Source organism: Ptychodera flava, unplaced genomic scaffold (assembly GCF_041260155.1).
Source record: "Ptychodera flava strain L36383 unplaced genomic scaffold, AS_Pfla_20210202 Scaffold_73__1_contigs__length_589788_pilon, whole genome shotgun sequence".
In the NCBI taxonomy this organism is placed as follows: domain Eukaryota; kingdom Metazoa; phylum Hemichordata; class Enteropneusta; family Ptychoderidae; genus Ptychodera; species Ptychodera flava.
In genome coordinates, this window is record NW_027248395.1 from 215614 (window position 1) to 236742 (window position 21129).

General features: G+C 37.5%; 2 protein-coding genes across 2 annotated transcripts; one reads left to right on the forward strand and one right to left on the reverse strand.

Moving 5' to 3' along the window:
* Positions 1-201: 201 nt before the first annotated feature.
* On the reverse strand, positions 202-8507 carry LOC139128841 (uncharacterized). The gene is made up of 9 exons (XM_070694549.1): positions 7962-8507; positions 7271-7392; positions 5241-5410; positions 4602-4840; positions 4116-4155; positions 3075-3140; positions 2501-2753; positions 853-1020; positions 202-539 (listed from the first exon to the last, which is right to left on the reverse strand). The coding sequence occupies exons 1-8, from the start codon at positions 8157-8159 to the stop codon at positions 969-971; spliced, it is 1140 nt and encodes a 379-aa protein (XP_070550650.1). The 5' UTR covers positions 8160-8507; the 3' UTR covers positions 202-539; positions 853-968.
* Positions 8508-10254: 1747 nt separating this feature from the next.
* On the forward strand, positions 10255-21041 carry LOC139128842 (uncharacterized). The gene is made up of 7 exons (XM_070694550.1): positions 10255-11133; positions 11875-12179; positions 14555-14708; positions 17407-17576; positions 18049-18254; positions 19500-19524; positions 20874-21041. The coding sequence occupies exons 3-7, from the start codon at positions 14675-14677 to the stop codon at positions 21039-21041; spliced, it is 603 nt and encodes a 200-aa protein (XP_070550651.1). The 5' UTR covers positions 10255-11133; positions 11875-12179; positions 14555-14674.
* The last annotated feature ends 88 nt before the right edge of the window (positions 21042-21129 follow it).

The following is a 21129-nucleotide window of genomic DNA, read 5'->3' on the forward strand; positions in this document are numbered from 1 at the left end:
CTCGACATTTTTGTAAAAAGTTAGACCTTTTAGTTCTAACAAAGTAACAGTGTTTTTGGTTTCCTTTCAGTGTGTGTGTGTAGTAATGAAAAAAAATATCGAATTTGACATGTTTGCTTGTCTGAAAAAAAGCAGTAGCCCATAAAGGCTACTATACCATGTATGTACTTTGGTAGCCCTAGAACAATTTTTGGTAGTCTGTGGACACGGGGCCAACAGGAATTTTTTAGCTCTGCATTTTAGTCATAGTCATATACAGACATGCAGAACTTCCTGATTTACAAGTAACTCCTCCTGTCATGTTACTGATGGAAAAAGAAAGGATAAAAATCCATCATGAAAGTGAACACCTTTAATAGTTTGTAAACTTCATAATCAGAGACATTGCGGACACTTACTGTAGGACACACCGATTCCATCTTTTGTTGTATTCGTTGCACATTTTCTGGGATAAAGTCCGCAGTTTCAACTCTTGCAGTCCTTCTTCTTCTGCCAACTTCAACTAACTGCTGAAGAGGCCATTCATCAGCTTCTTCTACCTGTTATGTGACAACGAAAATCAACAAATGCAATTGATTATGCACCCTTATTGACCCTTATATCAATCTTGGAAATTACACAAAGTTTTGTGACCCATGTTTTCTTGTTACGAATCCATTTTTAAAATATTTTCAACTTGCACCTCACTCTAATATTCAGTCTCAAAGTGTTGATTTACGAGTTCCTTCTCTTCATGATTTTTTCTTTGTATCATTCAAAGGAGAAATATTTCAATTGCAATCTAACTGAGGGTCAAAGATAAGCATAAAATATTATAAATACCACCAATATATAATGATAACTAAAACTCACCCGTTCATATTGCTCGATATCATTTACGAAATTTTGCAGATAATCCATGGCTGATTGTGGCATATAGTCAGCGTACTTGTTTGGAATGTCATTTCTTATCCTCTGGAGATCCAGTTTTAGAAGAGATGGTTCCACCATGCTGGGCACATCATTAACATCTGGCACAGTCTGTGAAAATGATTTATTATTGCAAAATTAGATCATTGCATACTTTACAAATTTCAACTCTTTTACTCAAAACAATGGTGTCACTTATATGATCACAGAATATATGAATGGCATCTGTGAATCTTTGACTAAATTACTAATATGCAACAGTATATTGTAACTATGTTTGTAGTAGAGGCTGGTGAGACAATCCCACATTATTGCTAACATTGCAAGTCAACACTAGCAATGATGCAGCATAATATGTGAGCTATAAGATAACTGGTACATGAGCATCAACACAAGGTTGAACATACTTGTTCTCAATTCAACACGTGACTTTCTGTTGTAAACAGTGGTGTTTTAGACAGTCCCATCATGAGGGCCATAATGATGCCATATATATGGCACACAAAAGTTCGCCACATCAGCAGCTGTACATGCATCTTGCAAAGTCAGTGAGGCTACCCACAGTTCCCCTTGATTTGTGCACTCCGACATTGTTTGCCAAAGGCTTCTCCACTTTTTCGGTTTCTTAACAATTTGAAACTTTGCATTAAATTTGAGGATCTGATTAAGACACAAATGCACGAAATGAGGATGGTTTCATTTGTTGAAAACCGGAGTCATATGCATGGTCACCCATTCATTATCTTTCAACATGTCAAACAATATAGTGTCTGGCATCAAACAAAATTGATGTAAAATGACCGGCTTTGTCATTTAAAAACATTTTCCAAAATTATTATGTTTAAATTCAAGAGTAAATTAAATAAGTAGTTGATATTCGAAGGTGCAAAAAATTGTACACTTGTCAAGGTAAAGTTATCAGCAGCTGACCACCTGTCAGACATGCAAGTTTCCTTTGTCATGAACATTTAATTAATCAATACCCTTTCTTTTGCCAACACAGATGCAACTTCTTCCCTTAGTTTCCTTGAAAATATTGTGTATGGCTGTCAAACATCTATGTCGACAAAATTATAAAATTGTTACTGTATCTCCTATCGCCTACACAAATCTTGGTTTGAAATTGGAATGTGCATGAGAGTTGTCCAGTGTCGGTTCGATAGTTGGAAATGCTACTTTAAATTTTATAATGTGTGGATATAAAAGTTGTCACAAGTAATTTAAAATTGTAAGCACTACTTTAATCATGGACAGTAGAGAGGGACTACTGTCTATGTTTTAAGAAAGGCTGCTGGACCACCATGCACCCACCCAGGTGCATACTGTCTGATCTGGTGAATTCAGTACATTTTTATGTTTCCGCTGGCCATGATTAGAGGTGACTCACACACAGCTGAATTATACATGCAATGAAATAAAAAGGACCGATTTGTGCAAAAAAGTGCCATCCAATATTGGTTCAGTACGTACACGATAAAATTTTCTCTATGCAGGGGCCTTTAATATACGGTATTAACAAAAAGAAACCATGTTAGATTTGCCTGCACAAATTGCCAAGGGATTTAATCTGTAGTGCATTAGTATTACTTACTTCAAGACACACAAGCCCTTGTGTATCTTCATTGTCTTCATCATATGTTGGTGCCAGGCATCGGTTGACCATAGTCTGTAGTGCATCCTCGCTCGTCCATTGACTTTCCGAAATCTGAAATTGTGTGGTTTTGAATGCCCACCAAATCTACCTGCCATATATGGTTCCAGCCATTCTTTAACATTAAAGAGGTACTTCACTTCTTCACACTTAATTGATGGTGTATAACTCTCATGAATATTATGCATCAATTCTGAAATGAAGAAATCCGAGACATCACATTTCATGTTATTATACCGGTATGTAGCAAACACAAGTCACATTACCACATCCAATATTTCAAGAAAAAACTATTCACAAAATGCTGATTAATACCAGGTAAAATATCAGAGGGTCCATGGCCCTGATCAAGTAACTAACTAGTAATACTGTAGATTCTCCTATTAATCTGCATTTAGTTGCTCCCCTTTCCAAGCAAATTTACATATCGTTTGCACTTTTTCAACTCTTCCGCTCAATCTATACAGATATAGAAAATGCAACAATCAAAATCAAAGATACTTAGTTTTCATACCTGGCAGAGTGAAGGAATTTGCCTTTCTCAGTGCTGTAGACACTCGACTGAACATTTGGTCAACATCTGCAAAATAAATAAATTATACGTCTGGGTTGTTTGAATAAAAAATACAGGTAACTGTAGGAATCTTGCATTCTGAAGTTGGCATTTGCCAGTATTTACCTAATTTGAACAGTTTACATTCTCTTTCTGCTTTTAAAAGACGGTTTCAGAATAAATGAATTAAGCTAGAGTACATGGTATACTTTGATACAAATGCAAATATTGATTTTGTGAACTTCACTGGAAGTGTCCATGTGCAGACAAAGTTATTTGCAAGTGCGACATAATTATTTGATACAATCTGAGTTGTACATTCATCACCATTGTTTCAAAAAACTACTGTGATCGCATATCTGAGGATATGCTCTTTACTTCGAAGTATCATATCAAAAAATACAGAAAAGGATAAAGCTCCAGGAGCTTTAAGTTTGAAAGACTGAAATGTTAGATGTTTCATTACAGCTTTCAATTGTAAAGCTCCTGACATGTGAATCATCCAAATTGGCATTTTTGGTTCAGTGATCTATGTTCATCACATGAAAAATGTATATTGTGAATACTAACAAGTCTAACAAATACCTGAGAGACATCGGGTACTTTTAGGCACGTCAAAAACTATTTGTGATGTGTATTCATGACAATGAAATTAAAGGGAAACTATAGTTGTAATTTTGGGTAAATTTTTCAGTTTTTTGGTTCTGTGTGTCGCTAATTTTCTTGTCCTACTCCCTTGTGGCAAGATAAAGCACCTTGTTTGCATATTCTATATATGTATAACAATAATTGTTGTTCACAAACTGAATTGTAGTCTGGACTTGAATTTTCAACAGTAACAATGTAGTTGTACACATATAGGCTGTGTTGATGAGCTGAGTGCTGAGTATTTCATTGTGCTTCAAGGTTTCGGACCTTAAAACTACATTTGTCAGACAAAACATGTCAAATATAATGGAAAAAAAGACAAAAATTACAGTGGAACTTTAATAAAGAACTCACCCTCATGAGTGTGACCCACTGGCAGGAAGTTTATCATCACCTAACAAATTGAAGAATAATACAGATTCATGTTACATATAACAGAAATGCACATCTTGCACCAACTACTGTCCAGCCTTTAATTTATTTTCATATACCAGCTGTCTGTACTCTTGTAATATATATCACAAACAAAAATTTACTCTACTTTTAACAATTCCTTTGGCATGGTATCGTACCTGCTTTCACTGAAACAACTACTGTCTGCTTACAACATTTATCACTTGACTCAACATGGTACGTGTACGTAATTACAACCTTTTGGCCATGTCTAACTGCATGAGAGTGTGTGTGTGTGAGAGAGAGAGAGAGAGAGAGAGAGAGAGAGAGAGAGAGAGAGAGAGAGAGATGGAGAGAGAGAGAGAGAGAGAGAGAGGAGAGAGAGAGAGAGAGAGAGAGAGAGTATATGTGTGTATGTAAATTTCTCTACATCCCCTGTATTCTTACCTCTTCAAACATGTCATACTCCACCAGCAGAGACGCAAAGGACAGAGATACCGATTTTTGTTTTTCTCTGTAGCAGTTATCTAATTGAACATGAAGCTTCTTTGAAAGCCTTTCTTTGTTATCAATCAAATTCCACATGATATTATTAATAGTCATATTTGAATCATGTGGAAAGTTGTGGATGTCCAGTCGCATAATTGCCAGTTTGCCTTCAGGGACATTGGTATGAATCAAACTTCCTGCAAAATAATTCAGGTGAATACTTTTTAGTATCCACTTATTGAAAATGCTTGTTTCCTAACCACAATCAGTTTAGTGAAAAAAAAACCAACTGCCACCTAATGTCATGGACCATTACTGAACAAGAATACCTAAATGGATCAAAAACATATTGACTATAAAACCACATCAGCATTCTAGCCAGTTCTTAACAAAATTTTGATTTTAATACTGAAAATTGTCTAAGCTCATTTTATAGGTCTTTTTGTGCTTAAATATTCATTCTAATAAATTTCCAAAAAAACCCATACATACTGTATGAGAAACAAGCTTCCATACGGAAACACACACAAACAAGATCTGACAACCAAATACGTAACACAGAGGACTAAACTTGCTTACATGACAAGGAAAATGTACCTGTTGCATGCATTGGGATCTTTCCTAGGTTTTCAGTGTCCTTCTTCTCTCTGATTAACCTTGGGAAATACGTCTTTTTCTGGTCCATCCCATCAATAATCATAACAAGTAAATCATCTGGCTGTCGAACTGCCTTTTCTCTTGCATCATGATAAACTGTCCTCTCTGTTCTGAAATTGCATTATGTCAAGATAATTCTGAGTGAGTATATATTTTACAGATGTACACACTGAAACAAAGTTATACAGATGTGAAATATTTTCAATGTATGTATTGATAAGTTACTAAGTTAGCTGTTCATGACACATGCGACATAGCTAATAGGACATCCTGGAAAACTGTGCACTGCAGAGAGCATTCAATGTGCAGGTTATCATCATTGCCACTGCTGAAAATTTCAAATTTTCATGATGGCCATACCAGGGATACCATTATATGACTCATGCCGATTACCATTGGAGATTGCGCAATGAAGACTCTAACATGCCTTCCATGTATAAGGACACTTGTACACTACTTATCACGTACATGTTAGTTCATTTTCATTAAGGACAACCATACGTGTCAGAGCTTCCATTAGGATTTTCAAACCTGCGAAAGCCGTAAAATGTATCAAAAAACGTGTACAACTGCATGTAAGTATCTAGAAAGTAGCTGTATAAAGCATATTGAAAACTAGTTCAAAATCCAATGCATCACTGTTCGATATACATCAACATTGACAATGCTTTTCTTTGACAACTTTCACAATCTTTAATTATGTTCTGTTCTGTTCTGTTCTCAGTGGACAGTATTCATTTCTTACTAATCATTTCCACTTCCATTGATGTCTTAATTTGCCAACTCAACTCAATCATCGCTACTCTGAAGTCAGATTTCACTAAGTTATCGCTACTCTGAAGTCAGATTCACTAAGTTTTAGGCCTTTCATGGTTATTACCATCAGATCTTTTATAACATCTTCACTGAGATAACTGTGTTTCTATGTTTTAATGCTGTTTTGGGTACTGAACCCACGTCCACATCGGACAGATGAGACTCAGGGGTCACGGCTGCAATTATGGCCATTATATGCCAACTTTGCAATATTTGGGAAGACTTCACGAAACTCATTGTAAAGAAGTGTGTAGTCTACTATGCTAGACCGCCATAAATCTATTATTTCAAAGTCGGCATAACATTAGCTGAAATTCAACACAGGGTTTACAAGTATGCATCGGGCGCGGCGGAATTAAGTAACGGCGATGTCTATTGATCATGTTACATTTTTAATAGTACAGCCTTCAAGGAAACCATTGCCGCTACATAATTGACAGGATTAGGACAAAATATTGCAAAATCATGAACGTTTTTTGTCAGCAAACATTTTACTTATAGTCATGGATAAATTACGCATTTGAGGGAAACCATGTGTGCTCATGTCTTTGTTACAGAGTCTGTGTTTTTCTTCCATGCATATCAGATTACACAGAAATCAATTTTCTTTGCGTACTTCAGAGTAATTATGTATGAGATATGCAGAATTTTCCGTTAACTGAAGCTCTGATGTGTAGTCAACACAAGGACAGAAATAAGGTATTCAAAATCATACATCGAAACATCCCGTGTATTAACACTACCGGGTAAGAGTCCTTAATACGATATAAGACTACTTAGCCAACACAGACCAGAAATTGAAGTCCCAGCCACCTGTCCCTAAATTTTACTCATAGCACATAATTATATTCACAGGAATCATAGTTATTATGATTAGTGTATTTGCAGGTTAAACATTATAACTTAAGTGAACAGTATCCAAAACTTAAGCAAACTCTTACATGACTTGTGCTTACTGCATTTCATAAGAGTACGGTATATGTAAAGGAAACTCTACAAGTGCTGATATCTATGAATGTACCGGTATGGCCTTAGCTATAATGAAAGGCAATAAAAAAGTAACAATCAAAATTTCAACACATTTTTAAACTTTAAGACTTACAGTTATGGGTTATTCATAGGACACTAAATTAAATGAAGGAACTGTAACTTACTCAACTCTCTTCTCATGAATTTCTCGAACTTTGAGGACGTTTTGGCGTTCAGAGTCAGTGGCTGCTGTTGAGATGGCATTACGTATCTGTGCACAATCACCACATTCAGCAAAGTCTGAGGTCTGCAACAACAAAGATAAAATTTACACTCTTGTAATAAGCATTTCAGGATACCACAAGTGTCCCTCCCCTCCTCTCCGGTAAATTTCCAAACCCTTTTTTTGCGATAAAATTAATTTCTCTGACATTTCAGAATTTGATTCAAATGTTTGTCTATAGTTGAGCATGCAATGGAATAGTGAAACATGCAATCGGAAGTGATGAGATGCTCTTGGAAGGTAAATTAAACTTAAAAGGGACATTAGATACAATTTCTGGATTTTTTCAGTTCTTAGGTTCTGTGTACATGAAAATACATCGAAATGAGTATCTTATCCTTACATCTCTATAGATGCTAAAATACCCAGTATTGTGTTTATCAACATAGCCTATATGAGTGTTATGATCATCCATGTTGACAAAATTATGAATTCTACTCCAGACTTAATTCATTTTTTAACAATTACGAGTCAAATGCAGTCACACTGGGTATTACAGGCTTTGTACGCAAATCAAACACATGGTATTCCATCTTATTTCAGGCATTAAAACCAAACATAGTTAATATAATACTGTCAGAATGAATGCTTACCACACCAGTACGAAATTCTGGCAAGTGCTTCCTCCATATATCACAGAAGTAGCCATATGATATGTGTGAGAAGAACAGTCTCTCTGCCAACTGAGTCTTCATACGTGACCACAGATCAACCTTAGTGTGAAATGTAGGAAGGCGTACAATATTCTTGTGCGGCATGTAATCCCCGATTCGTTCGAAGTGGAATCTCATCCATGCAATTGATCTCGATGTTTTCTCCTCATCTTTGTTTTTCCTTTGTTGCCATGCTCAACATTGGTGACACCACTTTTCACTAGATTTTTATACTTTATAAATCTTTGATAAGATGTGTCAAATACATTACACCAAGCTATTTCACACACAGATCTTCCACAGATTACCAAATCAAAATAAGTTTTGATTTTGTTTTCCCATAATGTGTGTATGAATGCTGTCGGATTTGTTGAGGATATACTGGCCTTGCTGAATTTCATTGAGTGATGTCTTAAAGAACTGTTCTGAATTAACGATGTCATTTAGAGAGAGAGTAGTCATGCACTTATCCCCACAGCAGGCATCTTTAAACATCTGTTGGTTCTCTGAGAGGTGCAGTAGAGCGGCGCCTCTTTGCAGGACTGGATGAGATGATAGTTTTGTCTTCACAGTCACCGAAATTCCCCTGAGTGTCATCAATGTCCAAAGAAGACTTGCTTGATGAGCAGGCCACTATGTCTTCTTGCGGGTCAAGAATACATTCATGGTCATCATTGTCACTTATAGAGGATACAGACTCATTCAGTCCTTCAACAACAGTCATACGGATGAGTTTGCAGTGTTTTCTACATATAGACTTTCTTCCACATTTGTCATCACTGCAGATGATGACAAGCTTCCTTCTACACTGTTGAACATGAGAAATCCATGGCACCTACAGGGAGAGAAACATTCGTTACTATTGAGTAATTAAAAATCTCTTCTTTTACAGTGCTTAGTCCTAATTTATGAAAAAGCCCAAGACTCTTGACTTTGCATCCAAGATGATGCATGCAATATTTCAAACATAAAAAAGTACCTCAAAATAAATGTAATACACATTATTTGTTGTGGTACATAGTCACACTTAGAACATGTGCATTACATAACACCCTTCTATCAGTTTCTTGTTTGCCCCTGTTTCCCTGTCACTCAATCATGGATAACCAGACGTCCATCACATTTTCACAATTGTACTGGACCATGTTCAAATGCAAGCTGTCTGTTCAGTGATAACTTATTCACTAAATCATGGTTTCTGAAACTTTGATACCCTGTAAACTTCGAAGGTATCAAAGTTTCAGGCGCCATGAATCATCAAGAAAATCTCTCACACAACAACCCATACGTTGTCAAAATACCAACGATAGACAAAGCAAATTCCAAAGGAACGCAAAGCCATGCATTATATACTCACATGTAAATGGCTGCTGACTACATTTTTTGGCCTTGTGGAAATTGGACTCGTGAGAAACTACGGCTCGCCCGGTCTACAACTACAAGTTTCAATATCTATGACCTACTTGGATGTTGCAAGTTGCATTTTCATTATTGTATGACAAAATTCCCGGCCGGGGTAGGGGAAACGGTATGCTTCATCTCATTTGAATGAGAAGAGGGTGATATCATTTTATCAGTATGAGAGAGGCAGCTCTGCATAAACAAACAAGCAAACGCGCGAGGTACAAACAGAGTCTTCAGTATCGATGCACCAGCTGTGCCGCACGCGCAGCTACATTTTTGGGACTGTGAATTGCAGCCCAGTATACAAAATTCTGGATTTGGTAGCTATCCTAGCTAACGAGAGATAGCTCTCTGCAGGGCCATACTCACTCCTTCAACACAATGTGCGCGCAATTTGAACCAGGCCGGCGCAAGCCGCTTGGAAATTTTAATAGCAATACCAATATTTACATTGAATTGATCATGGAGGTAGGATTAAAGTTCTTTCTTCCTCCATGCATTGATGGGTCTGGGCAAAATTAAAAAATACAGTGACACAATGATATAAGTGAAACCAGGACAGTCAAGTACAACTCTTACCTGTTGTTTCGGGGGAAAAGTCGGTTCTTGGTCATTCACATCGCTCTGCGTCTAACTTTGAACAAGGAGATTTCACAGTTCTTCACCTCTTCTCGGATAATCTGCGCTGCGGAGGTCTAGATACGTACGAATGCCGAACTTTGCCGAATTATCACGAGCAAATGTTGGGTGATCGCATTATCGTATGGGGTTGCACGGGTATTGTGACAAGGTTACACAAACTATTCAAAGGGTACTTTGCACTATATTTACGAATAGCAGCGACTAAAGATACATTTCACATATATTACTGAAATCAAATTGCATACAAGGGGTAGATATACGTTTTACTATCTACGAGCTGAGTGCTTACAAAGGTGTACATCGCTACGACAGATCGAGTGTTGAGTTCTACCGGTTCACGGACGTGATGACGCCAAGTGTGTGCTGACACCTTGACAAGCACTGGACAAGGGACCTGTGGGTTTCCGGTTGATCAGATTAGGTGTGAATGGGTAACCATCAGTCGCGTGAGTCTCGCAAACAACTTGTAAATGCCTTTTTTTGTGCGAACTTTTGCCCGTACAAAGTGATTTATGTAATGCAGCCGACATTACAGATGTAGGAAGACGTTCCTCCAGGCCATTTTCAAATATAAGTTGCGAGCTTTATGAAGTAAGTTGAACATAATTTTAGTTTTTAGTTGCATCAATCATAACAATGTCATCGATATGAAATCATGTACGCCATACCCAAAGTTCATACGGGAGAGGAATCAGAATCAGAATCAGAAACTACATGACTTTGAAACCATGACATGCAGTACCGTCACCCCACCGGACGGTGCATGGAGTAAACTACGGAGGATGGGTACTGTGAGTGAACAATTGCCTTCGGAGCATTCACGTGGCCGTACCCAGGACGTACAGACTACGGTTGCGAGGCTCACCACCCATTCACAGCCCTTCACACATACGTCATGGTCCACTCAAACCTCTTAGTGCTAGTGGACTGGCGTCATTTCATTTCTGCTTTGAGAGGAGAAACGTCACAGAACTATTCCGCAAAATGACATTGAAACGACATTGGTGGTTAGTGAAAGAAAATGGAGAAGGCGATACCAGCGTTTATGTTTACGTAACTGCAACAGGTAAGAAGAACAACAGTGGCGATCGAAGACGAGGTGTGAGGTTAACCAAATCTGGCCGAGCGAAAGGGATTCAGACGTGAAAGAACCGGTGTCTGCAGTTAGGAAGGTGGTAGTCGATACCAACAGTAAAAATTCACTCGGGCATAATGGCATAAAGGTGTGTAACTTAGTTTTGTCACTGTTATGTTTCCTACTCTAGTCCGGTTAACCCCGGCCCGACTAGGGGCCGTACCATCGGTAATGACGAAAGTTATCTAGCCATAGTAATGAAATTCTTTGTTTTGCGTCCACGCCCGCTTAGGTTTTTAACGTTTTCATGAAAACACACAGTGCATTTGAATAGGAAATTTTAGGACATACCCGCTTTAGCTTTTCTGAACCAAAAATTTTAGTTCAATTTTTTTATTTGCTGCTATCTAATTACTTTGTGTTAATTTTCTTGTGTGTTTTCAGCTGCTTAGGCGCTTACCTTTACCCATTTTGAGTGGACGCCAAACAAAGAATTTAATTACTTTGGCCCTTGGCATTTTGAGATTATACATGGGCGAAGAGCTTTTATGTTGTTCTGGAATATTAATATGAAGTGCGAAGAGTACTACTGTTTTGGCACTATTATCAGTAACACAGCAAGCATCGTTGAGATTTTTCACGTTTGGCACTGTGACTATGTTTGCATGTGTAACAGCGATGGCAAGGTTTCATTCAGTAACTTTATTGTTTTTGTTATTATTTTCATTTCAGTTTTTCTTCGAAGGTTATAAACATACATTCTTTCGTCAAGAGTTCGAATGGCATCAGAATGACTTTTGCCGCAACTTCCGGGATATCACATTGGCTGTTGACTTTGTCTCAAAATTCAATGAGCTTGTTGACAAAGACAATGCATCCCAAGAAGATACATCAGTCGCAGATGAAAGCATGCAGTCTGCATATTCACAATCTGATTCCACGTCAGACGACGTTAATACATCAAGTGATACAGGATCATCATCGGAGTGTCACAGCCAATCTCCAGAGGTTGCTTACTCTCAAAAAGATAATGCTCGGTAAGTGTATAGCAGGGCTCCCGCTAAGTCACCAAATGATTAGCCAACTCATTAGCCAAATCTAAAATCTTTTAGCCATTTTGAGTAACTTTTAGCCAGCTTATGATCTCAAGTGTGGCAACAGCTTTCTTGTCATTCAGGAGTCCCAAATTTTACAAATCAAGATGTTTTGTATGATGTTCATGATGGTTTTTACATTAATGAAATATGTGTTTAGTTTTTGCATTTATAATCTGTGTTTTTATGACATTTCAGGGATAGAAATCGTTTCTCATTTTTGGTGGTAAGTTTTAACACCAGAAATAAAATTAGGTAGCAATTGAATTCTAAAAATCTGGTAGCAATGTTAAGTGTATATTACAAGAGGTACAGATTGAATATTTCTGCCACAATCCATTCAGTTAGTATTCACAGTATGATAGCTTGTCATAAGTTACAGGCTTCTCATGTGGCAAATTTATGCAGTCTTCCATAACCTAAATGTTTGAGCCACACAAGTAAAACAATTTTCCATACAGAAGACAGCATTTATGGTATAGCACAATGGCAGTGTAGATACGATTATTGTGGTACTTAAGGGCCCGGTTTTACTTGTATTTATAGTTGTGATCAAGCAGGCTGAAATAGCATCTTGAGTATAAGTACTTTTCTTGAGACAAAAAGGGCTGGGCCAAACACAACTATTGTAAAACAAGACACAACGATATATGTTCATTTAAATTACTCACTGTTTGAGGGCATTCATTGTTTTAATGATTATGATAATGTTTTAGCCCAGATATATTTTCATTTGATATTTTGATATCATCAAGAAATGTCTGGTGATGTTCACTTCTAGATTATTAAACTGGTGGAATCTACAAAAATATCACAATCATTCAGAACCACATAATTTCTTGTATAAGTTATAGCAGTTTGGAAGTAGGCCGAATGGGAGTCAGTCAAGCTGAATGCCAAAGGCAGCAAAATTACCTTTCACCTATTGGACCACCCTAGGTGGTTTCTTGTGAACCATAATTGTGTAATTAGGGGGTCTTCATGCATAACATCACATGAAGAGGTGACCTAGACTTGACCTTTCAGAAAACCTCAGTTTTTCTCCTTTTTTGTATTATGGCTCCGTTTGTTAAAGTTTCCTTTGAAATTATGGTTTTTACTATCAAACTGAGTAGTTGCAGGCCAAATTTTGATACAGCAAAGTAGGTAAAACTTTTGATAGACTCAAGGACGATCCAGGACTCACAGAGGCATAGCAGGCCTCAGTGTATTCATGGACATTACGTTCATAATGTATTGTAGTATCGAACAGCAACAGTGTTTGTTTTACGTACCAGGGAATTTGTAACTTTGTAGAAAGGAGAGTAAACTGTTTCAATACATTGCAACTTTGTAGGAAGGAGGGTAAACTGTTTCAACATCTTACAACATTTTATTGTTAGGTGTAGTTTTCTGTTGAGGAGGTCTAAGAATTCAATAGCCACTACATTAGCCAAACAGGAATTTTTGTAGCCATTTTTAACTTTCTTTCGCATTTGGCGAATTGGCGAATAGGTAGCGGGAGCCCTGGTATAGTACATTCTGTACTTGTGGAACACATAGTTCTTGCTCAAGGCCAACTGCAACTGGACAACTCCTACCAAAGTAAGCCCCTATCCTGGTCAACTCAACCACCACTATGGGAGCATTGCAGCAAGGACATTGTACATGTATCCTGAAGCACAGTCAAAGTCAGTCACAGTCAAAGAAAAAATTTGTGAAACTTGTTATTTAGCTATTACCCCATACAATTTTTGTGGTAGCCACAGATGGGCTCGGCAGATGTTGGTGGAACTGTGTATGGTACATGCGCAATGGTTTACACTGAATCTGACTATTTGATTATTTAAAATTTCATGTAGAATCATACATTGTGTCACTGCAAAAATAAATCCATGTACAAAAAATTTCCGATTGGGTCAAGTTTGCCAGGCTTGGGCTTGTCTGTTTTTAGCTTTATCACGGGGAGGTGGGGGTGTTCGGGGAGTCAAGTTGTCTTAGAGAAATCAGGCCAATCACCCATTTTAGGCATGGTTGTCAAGAGAGTCATAACCAAATCATAGTTCAAATTTTTCTCCTTGACTCTACTTTTTTAGTACCAGCACAGTCAACAACTGTACACACAATCAGTCAAATGTACAAGAAACTGCCATTATTTGTGGTACATGCTGGAAAATCAGTTAACATAATACAGTACACTTCGTGAGACAGTTTGCTTATTGGTCTATGGTTTGTTTGCTACCTTGGCTAATGCTGCAGTCTCAATTGTTAGAACTAGAAATTGAAAACTGTTCCTTTCACGAAGTGTGTAATATTATTGTGTCGGCTTTCTTTTTTAGGTGCCCTGGTGGTAAATCACAGAAAAAACGGCTTTCTCGGATGAACTGATAGTACCGGATTTGAAAAAAAAGAAAAGAAGAAATCACAAAGACTCATCAGTGAAGTCAGCAGAAGATGCAATGACTGAAATTGTCAATGACCATGCAATACCAGGTGAGATATTTGGTTGGGTTGCTTTCAGGGTATCATTTTATTTTGCATGCTTGCAACTAAGTGTGTAGTTTTATGGGCAATATCCTGTCTGTCAAACATGGGTTAGAGGCAGTATGCCCTCTGAGCTTCTTTTTGCGTCATGAATCATAAATATTCTCTGCGAGGCAAGAAAATTTCAAGCTGAATAAGTAATAGTAGGTTATGACTAAGGGAAAAAATCCAAATTTAGAGGGCACACTGGTTAGAGAGATAGTGTGATGTATGCCAATTTTATGGTTTGCGCGTTCATATGTGAAATACTTACAGGTTCCTTCAGATATTACCGAATTCTACATGTACCTTCATTGCGATACACATGAGTGGCTCAATTCCAGCTTACTGTGGTACAGGGGAGGCAACCCAACAGCCATTTTACAGTGTTGGTGTTGTGCAATTTCAAGACTATAAAATATGTTTGAAGTATCAAGCCAAGCTACAGTAGCACCAGTCAGCACTATTCCTTGTCAATATATGACAAACACAAAGAACAAATGCACTGTCATGACAATATAAGCATATGTGCACATTGCACACAGGCAGTGATCCTATTCAAAGCTTTTTTGATCCATATTTGAGCTATTTTTTTGCAGAGAAAAGCGTGTTAATTATGTTTAACCCGACTTTTGAGTTAGGCTCTTACTAAAGCTGTGGAAGTGTGGAAACTGATCACATATAACCCAAGGGAAGACTAAAAGCCATGACCAGGTTCAGGGTCACTTAAACCCTCTGAGGTCATATGTTTTGTATTATGTTTTAGTCTTTTTCTGAACCGAAAACAATATACTTTGTCACTGTAAGCATCCAAGGTGGATAATAAGACTTGCACTTGCCACATGTTCATAAAGGTGGATTGTCTGTCGTGTTTTGTCTGTCAATATTTCAGAAATAAGCCCATTTCTCTGCTACTGCTTGTCTGATTGCTGTGAAATTGGTACACAACCTGGGTCAGTTTGGTAAATTTTTTGCATATTTTATTTTTGGGACAATATTTGTAAAAAATATATTTCTTTACGAGCACTGGTCTTATTTATTGCTTTGAAATTTGGTATGCAGGTTCCAAAATATATTGGACAATGTTTTGTCTTTTTTATTAAAAATATATTTTCTTGTCCAAATCTGCCTGTAAAATTTCTCGTAGTAACCTAAGGTTGACTGAAGTAACACGGTTTTGGATAAATTTTATGTGCATTACAGAAAAACTGCAAATGAAGCAGTTGTCCAACTGCTTAATTTGCATTTATCCAAAACAGTTGCCTTCTGACTGTATGTCAATATCACAGCAGGGCTCTAACAGCCACTAGGTCACTTGTTTTAGCTCATATTATAGAAATAACGGGCGACGCGCTGACCATTAACGTTTATTTGTGGGCAAGGGCGAGAGGAAAGCCGAAAATCAACGGGCGAGGCTTGCTGAGCCCGTTAATTGGCTTTCCTCGAGCCCGCGCCCATAAATAAACGTTAATGGTCAGAGCGGAGTCTGTTATTTCCATTATATTATCAGCCAACCCAAGAAAACCGTCAAAATTTCCGAAAATTTCAGGAGCGAACGACAACTGGGCCCCAGAAACTGAGCAATACGCGACGCACTGTCACGCGCGCTGTAAAAAATTGGCAAATCCGGAGATGTTTTCAGAAAAAAGTATCTCAACTTGACCTACAAGTGCTCAATTTATTTTGTGATTGATTATGATTTACGTTTGAGCTGTAAAATTACGATACTTTGAGTTGTTAATCTTATTATTCATATTCACGGGCATGTAAACAAACCATTACTGTGTATTTGTGGTCAGTCACATGGTTCAGCTCGACCAATCAAAATGCGACGGGCAGGGCATGGTAATATAATTGGTTTTATATATAAATACCAAAAAGAGATTATATGATGAGTGATTGGCGTCTGTATATTTGTGGGTATGTATGTGCGGATGTATGTCCGTCACACACAAAGGCTCCCATACCGCCAAAGCTACCGTCTCAGTATTTGGTGTACAGGTAGATGTAGGGGTTGAGATGTGAATTTGTTCAAATGAACACGCCAGTGTCAAAAATGTGCAAATGAGGTAAGAAAAAGGGAAATCCTGCAAATGTGCAGGAGTGGTGGCAGTGAACTGAATCAGCCCACACATCTGAATTAGAGGATTTTGACTTTTAACCTATTTGTATGCAGGGTACCTATTATGTTTGGGAGTGGTAGCAGTAACTGAAACAGCTAATTGGTCATTTCCTGTCATTGTTTATGAACTGTGACATATTAACAGATCTGCTGAAACCATGGATGTCTATTTTTTGTACATCCATGGTTGAAAGATTCTCTGCTATGCATGTTGCTAAAGTTGACCTTCAGTAACTAAAGTTTCCGACCTTATTTACTTTTGTCATTCTTAATTTTCTGGTTTAAATATGTCTTGTTTCTCTGGTTGTACTGTGCAGAAATTGTCATAACATCAACGTATGATTTTCCTGCACTGAACAGATAGAAATAACACTTATTGTTGATCTTTGGTATGTACCAATTCTGATCAAATTTGAGCGACACCGTATAATTGCGGTATTTTTATTTAAAGTTATCTTACTAGAAAAAATTATATAAAAGATACAGCCACTGGAGCTATAAAAATTCAAAGTACACAGCTTATGTTGTGATGCATTTTCCTTTCAGGTTTGTTTGGTATTCACACTTGTAATTTGAAGCTAGGAAAACAAGTGAGAAAAGTTGATGACTACTTTGTTCAGACTCTGGTCGACAGCATGGAGAAGTGTACAGACGAATCATACAGCCCATATGTTGTTATGGTGGATGTTAAAAAAGATGACTTCAACAAGAATAACGTGAGTATCAAATATCTTAAAGTTCAGTATATAACTTATGTTTGGTGGTAAAACACACAAGAAATAGCTTTAGATCTTTGTGGGTTTGCTGCCAGAATTTACCAGATTTCTACGAGGGTCTGCCAACTCACATTTGGGCAACTGTAACTGCAGCTGTGACTGTGTGTGTTTAATTGAATGGCAGCCTAGCAAGTATCTGTGACTGCCATTTTCAAAATCAGCCAAAGCAGTTTTAAGAAAATTGTTCCATTTATACCCTGGCTTTATGTATTTCATTCAGGCAGACAATCAGAGATGACAGAATAGAGAAGAACTCTTCATCTCATAAAGCCAACTAATAAATCCCAACAATTGTCTTTATTACGTGTTTTCAATATCAGAGTAGAGGTCGCAATAATTATATTGACTTTCTCATCTGTTGCCCATGGTCTAGTAAAATTCAGCGTCATTTCTCCTATCTATCATCGTGTAGGTTAACGGATACAAATACACCATACTGGGTGGTCAGCATAATTACACAGCCACAAAGCAACTTGCTGAAAAGTACAAAGACAGGCAATTATTCAAGTCACGGCAGTGCAAAATATACTGTTCTCTGAATGAAGAACAGTCCATGTGGCTTGCGAACCGTCATAATGATATGCAGCACTTAGTCCATAAACTCAGTACCAAGAAAAGGTAAGTTTAGTGCATCATTTGAGGATACATTATGTTTATTGTATCTGTCTTCTTTATTCCAAACAGCCGTAGTACTAAAATTGGTCATTTGTGGATTACACCATTGCCTGGTTGCAAGGCAGCTCTGCATATGATATTGAAGTAACAGACGACGCGCAGACCATTAATGTTTATATATGGGCAAGGGCAAGGAAAGCCAAAAATTAATGGACAAGGCTTGCCAAGCCCTTTCATTTTGGCTTTCCTTGAGCCTGCGCCCATAAATACAGAAATAACGGGCGACGCGCTGACCATTAACGTTTATTTGTGGTCAAGGGCGAGAGGAAAGCCCAATATTAATGGGCGAGGCTTGCCGAGCCGGTTAATTCGGCTTTCCTTGAACCAGCGCCCACAAATAAACGTTAATGGTCAGAGCGGAGTCTGTTATTTCCATTATATTATCAGCAGGAAAAGGGTTAAAAGCACATTTCCATGGTAACAATCACTGTATAGCAGAGAATATCATTTTCAAGGATATCTTATAAACTTTCACACTTTTATGTGGGTAACATTGATTTTTGCCTTTAGTGAATTGAACTTGCTCCTCGTACCAAACAAGCAAAAACAATTGTATCAAGTGATCAATGCAATAATGACACGAGGTATTATGTTTTTAATTTCATTTCATTTGAATGCTCATCTCAGGTTCAAATATGTCGGGACAGACTAGTTTCCGTGAAATCTGCTTCTGAGGAATGGAAGAGGTCCTGTAAGAACATTTACAACAAGTAAGTTTAATTTTGAAACTTTGTCAGTACAGTTCTTGTCAACACATGACATATGTGCTGGAAATTACAAACACATTGCACAGGAACAAAAACTGAGTTTTATGTCTTTTGTTAGGGACCAATGTCTAAGATCTAAATTTGTCCATGGAAATGTATGACTATCCTTCCTAGCATTCACAAATACACAGAAATGTTTAGTAGAAAGATACTGTGTGATATTATGTTAAACTATCAGTGAAATTAGGACTATCAAAATGCAAACCAAAACTTTTGGTATTATGCTTGGCATAAAGTGTATTGTGCATTGCAACTGCTTGGGAAATGCCACTGTACTGCCCTCAAAATGTCTAAGACATCTTGAAGTTCATGAACTGTATTATCGGTAATTTTTGTCACTTTTCAGATAGTTTTTTTGTCATACCAGATTTTTTCCAGGTTTTCTTATGTTTAATTTTTCATAAGAATTTGACTGCAACAGCTTGATGGACTGCAACAGCTCGATGGTTTGATTAGGTAGATCGCGCCTCTGAGACAGATTAAGAATTTTCACAGTCTTAGTTTTTGGATAATCCAAAATTTTTTTTTTTCATAGAGTTAACACAGGAGTGGCCGGTCATTTTGAATTTCAAACATCGCAATCACAGTGGGTTATTTGTTTCGCTAGTTAAAAAATTTGCACGGTGACTCCAGATTTTTATTGTTGATTTGGTAAGAGGATGGTTGAAATTTTGTTTAGGAAAGTCTGAGCAAAAGTTTAAGTCTTTCATCATAAAGGAGCATACTGCCTTTAGTCCTGCTTTTGATTGGCTTTGAGCATTTGTCAGACAAGCCTAAAACAAGCCTGTGACCCCGAGTCTAGCTTTCAACACGCAGTACTTGTATTTCCTACAATGTACAGGAAATCACATATAAATATAATTCAGTGGCAATGATAGTTATCACCTTTAGAATCAATGGCCCCAGACAAGGTGACAATGAGACATGCAGACTTGGCTGTCTATCTTAGCATGCTTTGAGCTTGCCTTAACCCTTTCAGCACCATGGTTTGGCCCAATCCCATTGTGTTATCAATGGCGAATGTGGATCTGTTATACAGGGCATTGGGGTGAACAGGTTAAGGCAAGCCTTTGGCTTGTTTGGGCTTGTCTTTGACAGGCCTTTCTGAAAGGAAGTTTAGTGTGTACTGTACCTGCAACGAGGTTCAGAACATAGATACAGGAGCTGTTGCCTGATTGGTGTGTTGAAGGCCTGTGGTTGTACATTTAAAACTGTGAAGTCATATACAACAGGAATTACCGTATGTGAACAACTGTGCTTATTTGTGAGCACATATTATACTGCTGCATGACTTTCATTTTTTACCGGGCCTTTATCATGCATGTAACCAAAACCAAGTAAGCTCTTGCTGAATATGTGGAAATTACCTAAATGGTAATTTTTTTTATATTTGCAATAAAGTGTTTTGTGTTTCAAATTGTCTTATTTTAACAAAAACTTGACCATTTAGCCAGGTTGCCCACAAAGATAAGTATAACATTTTCACAATAGTTTTCAAAAATGTACCCCATTAAAAATCCTAAAGAGCATATATTTATGAGAGTAAACTTTCCTGAATATGATTTCATCAATTTACATACTGCCACACAAGTGTTTTGATAGAGGTTGTGGCAGGAGTTGTGCCAACCCTTAGTTTTGGCAAGGTTGTATTGTTGTTGGTACTGTACATAAAGGTTGCATTGGTCCACACTGGCTCACTTGCTGTTGATGTAAGATACACAAGGCAGGGTTTATTGTGAGATGGCAGTATTAGGAAAACTCTCTCTGTAATAATATTTCTATTTATCTATTGCAGAATGATACTGATATGGATACAATTTTACATCTAGCGAAGCAAACTGAGACTGTCGCAGTGAAACTTGATGAAATCTTTGAAAACTATGGGAGAGGAGTACTGGCTGGTCAAAGAGTGACAAAGAAAAACCTGATGGCAAAGCCAGACATCCCAGTGTATTTATTTTAGCAACCTGGTCCATATAAATTTAAACTCCATCTGCGAATATCTTCAAGAGGTCCTTGATGGTGACAACAGTTTACAAAAAATGAACAGT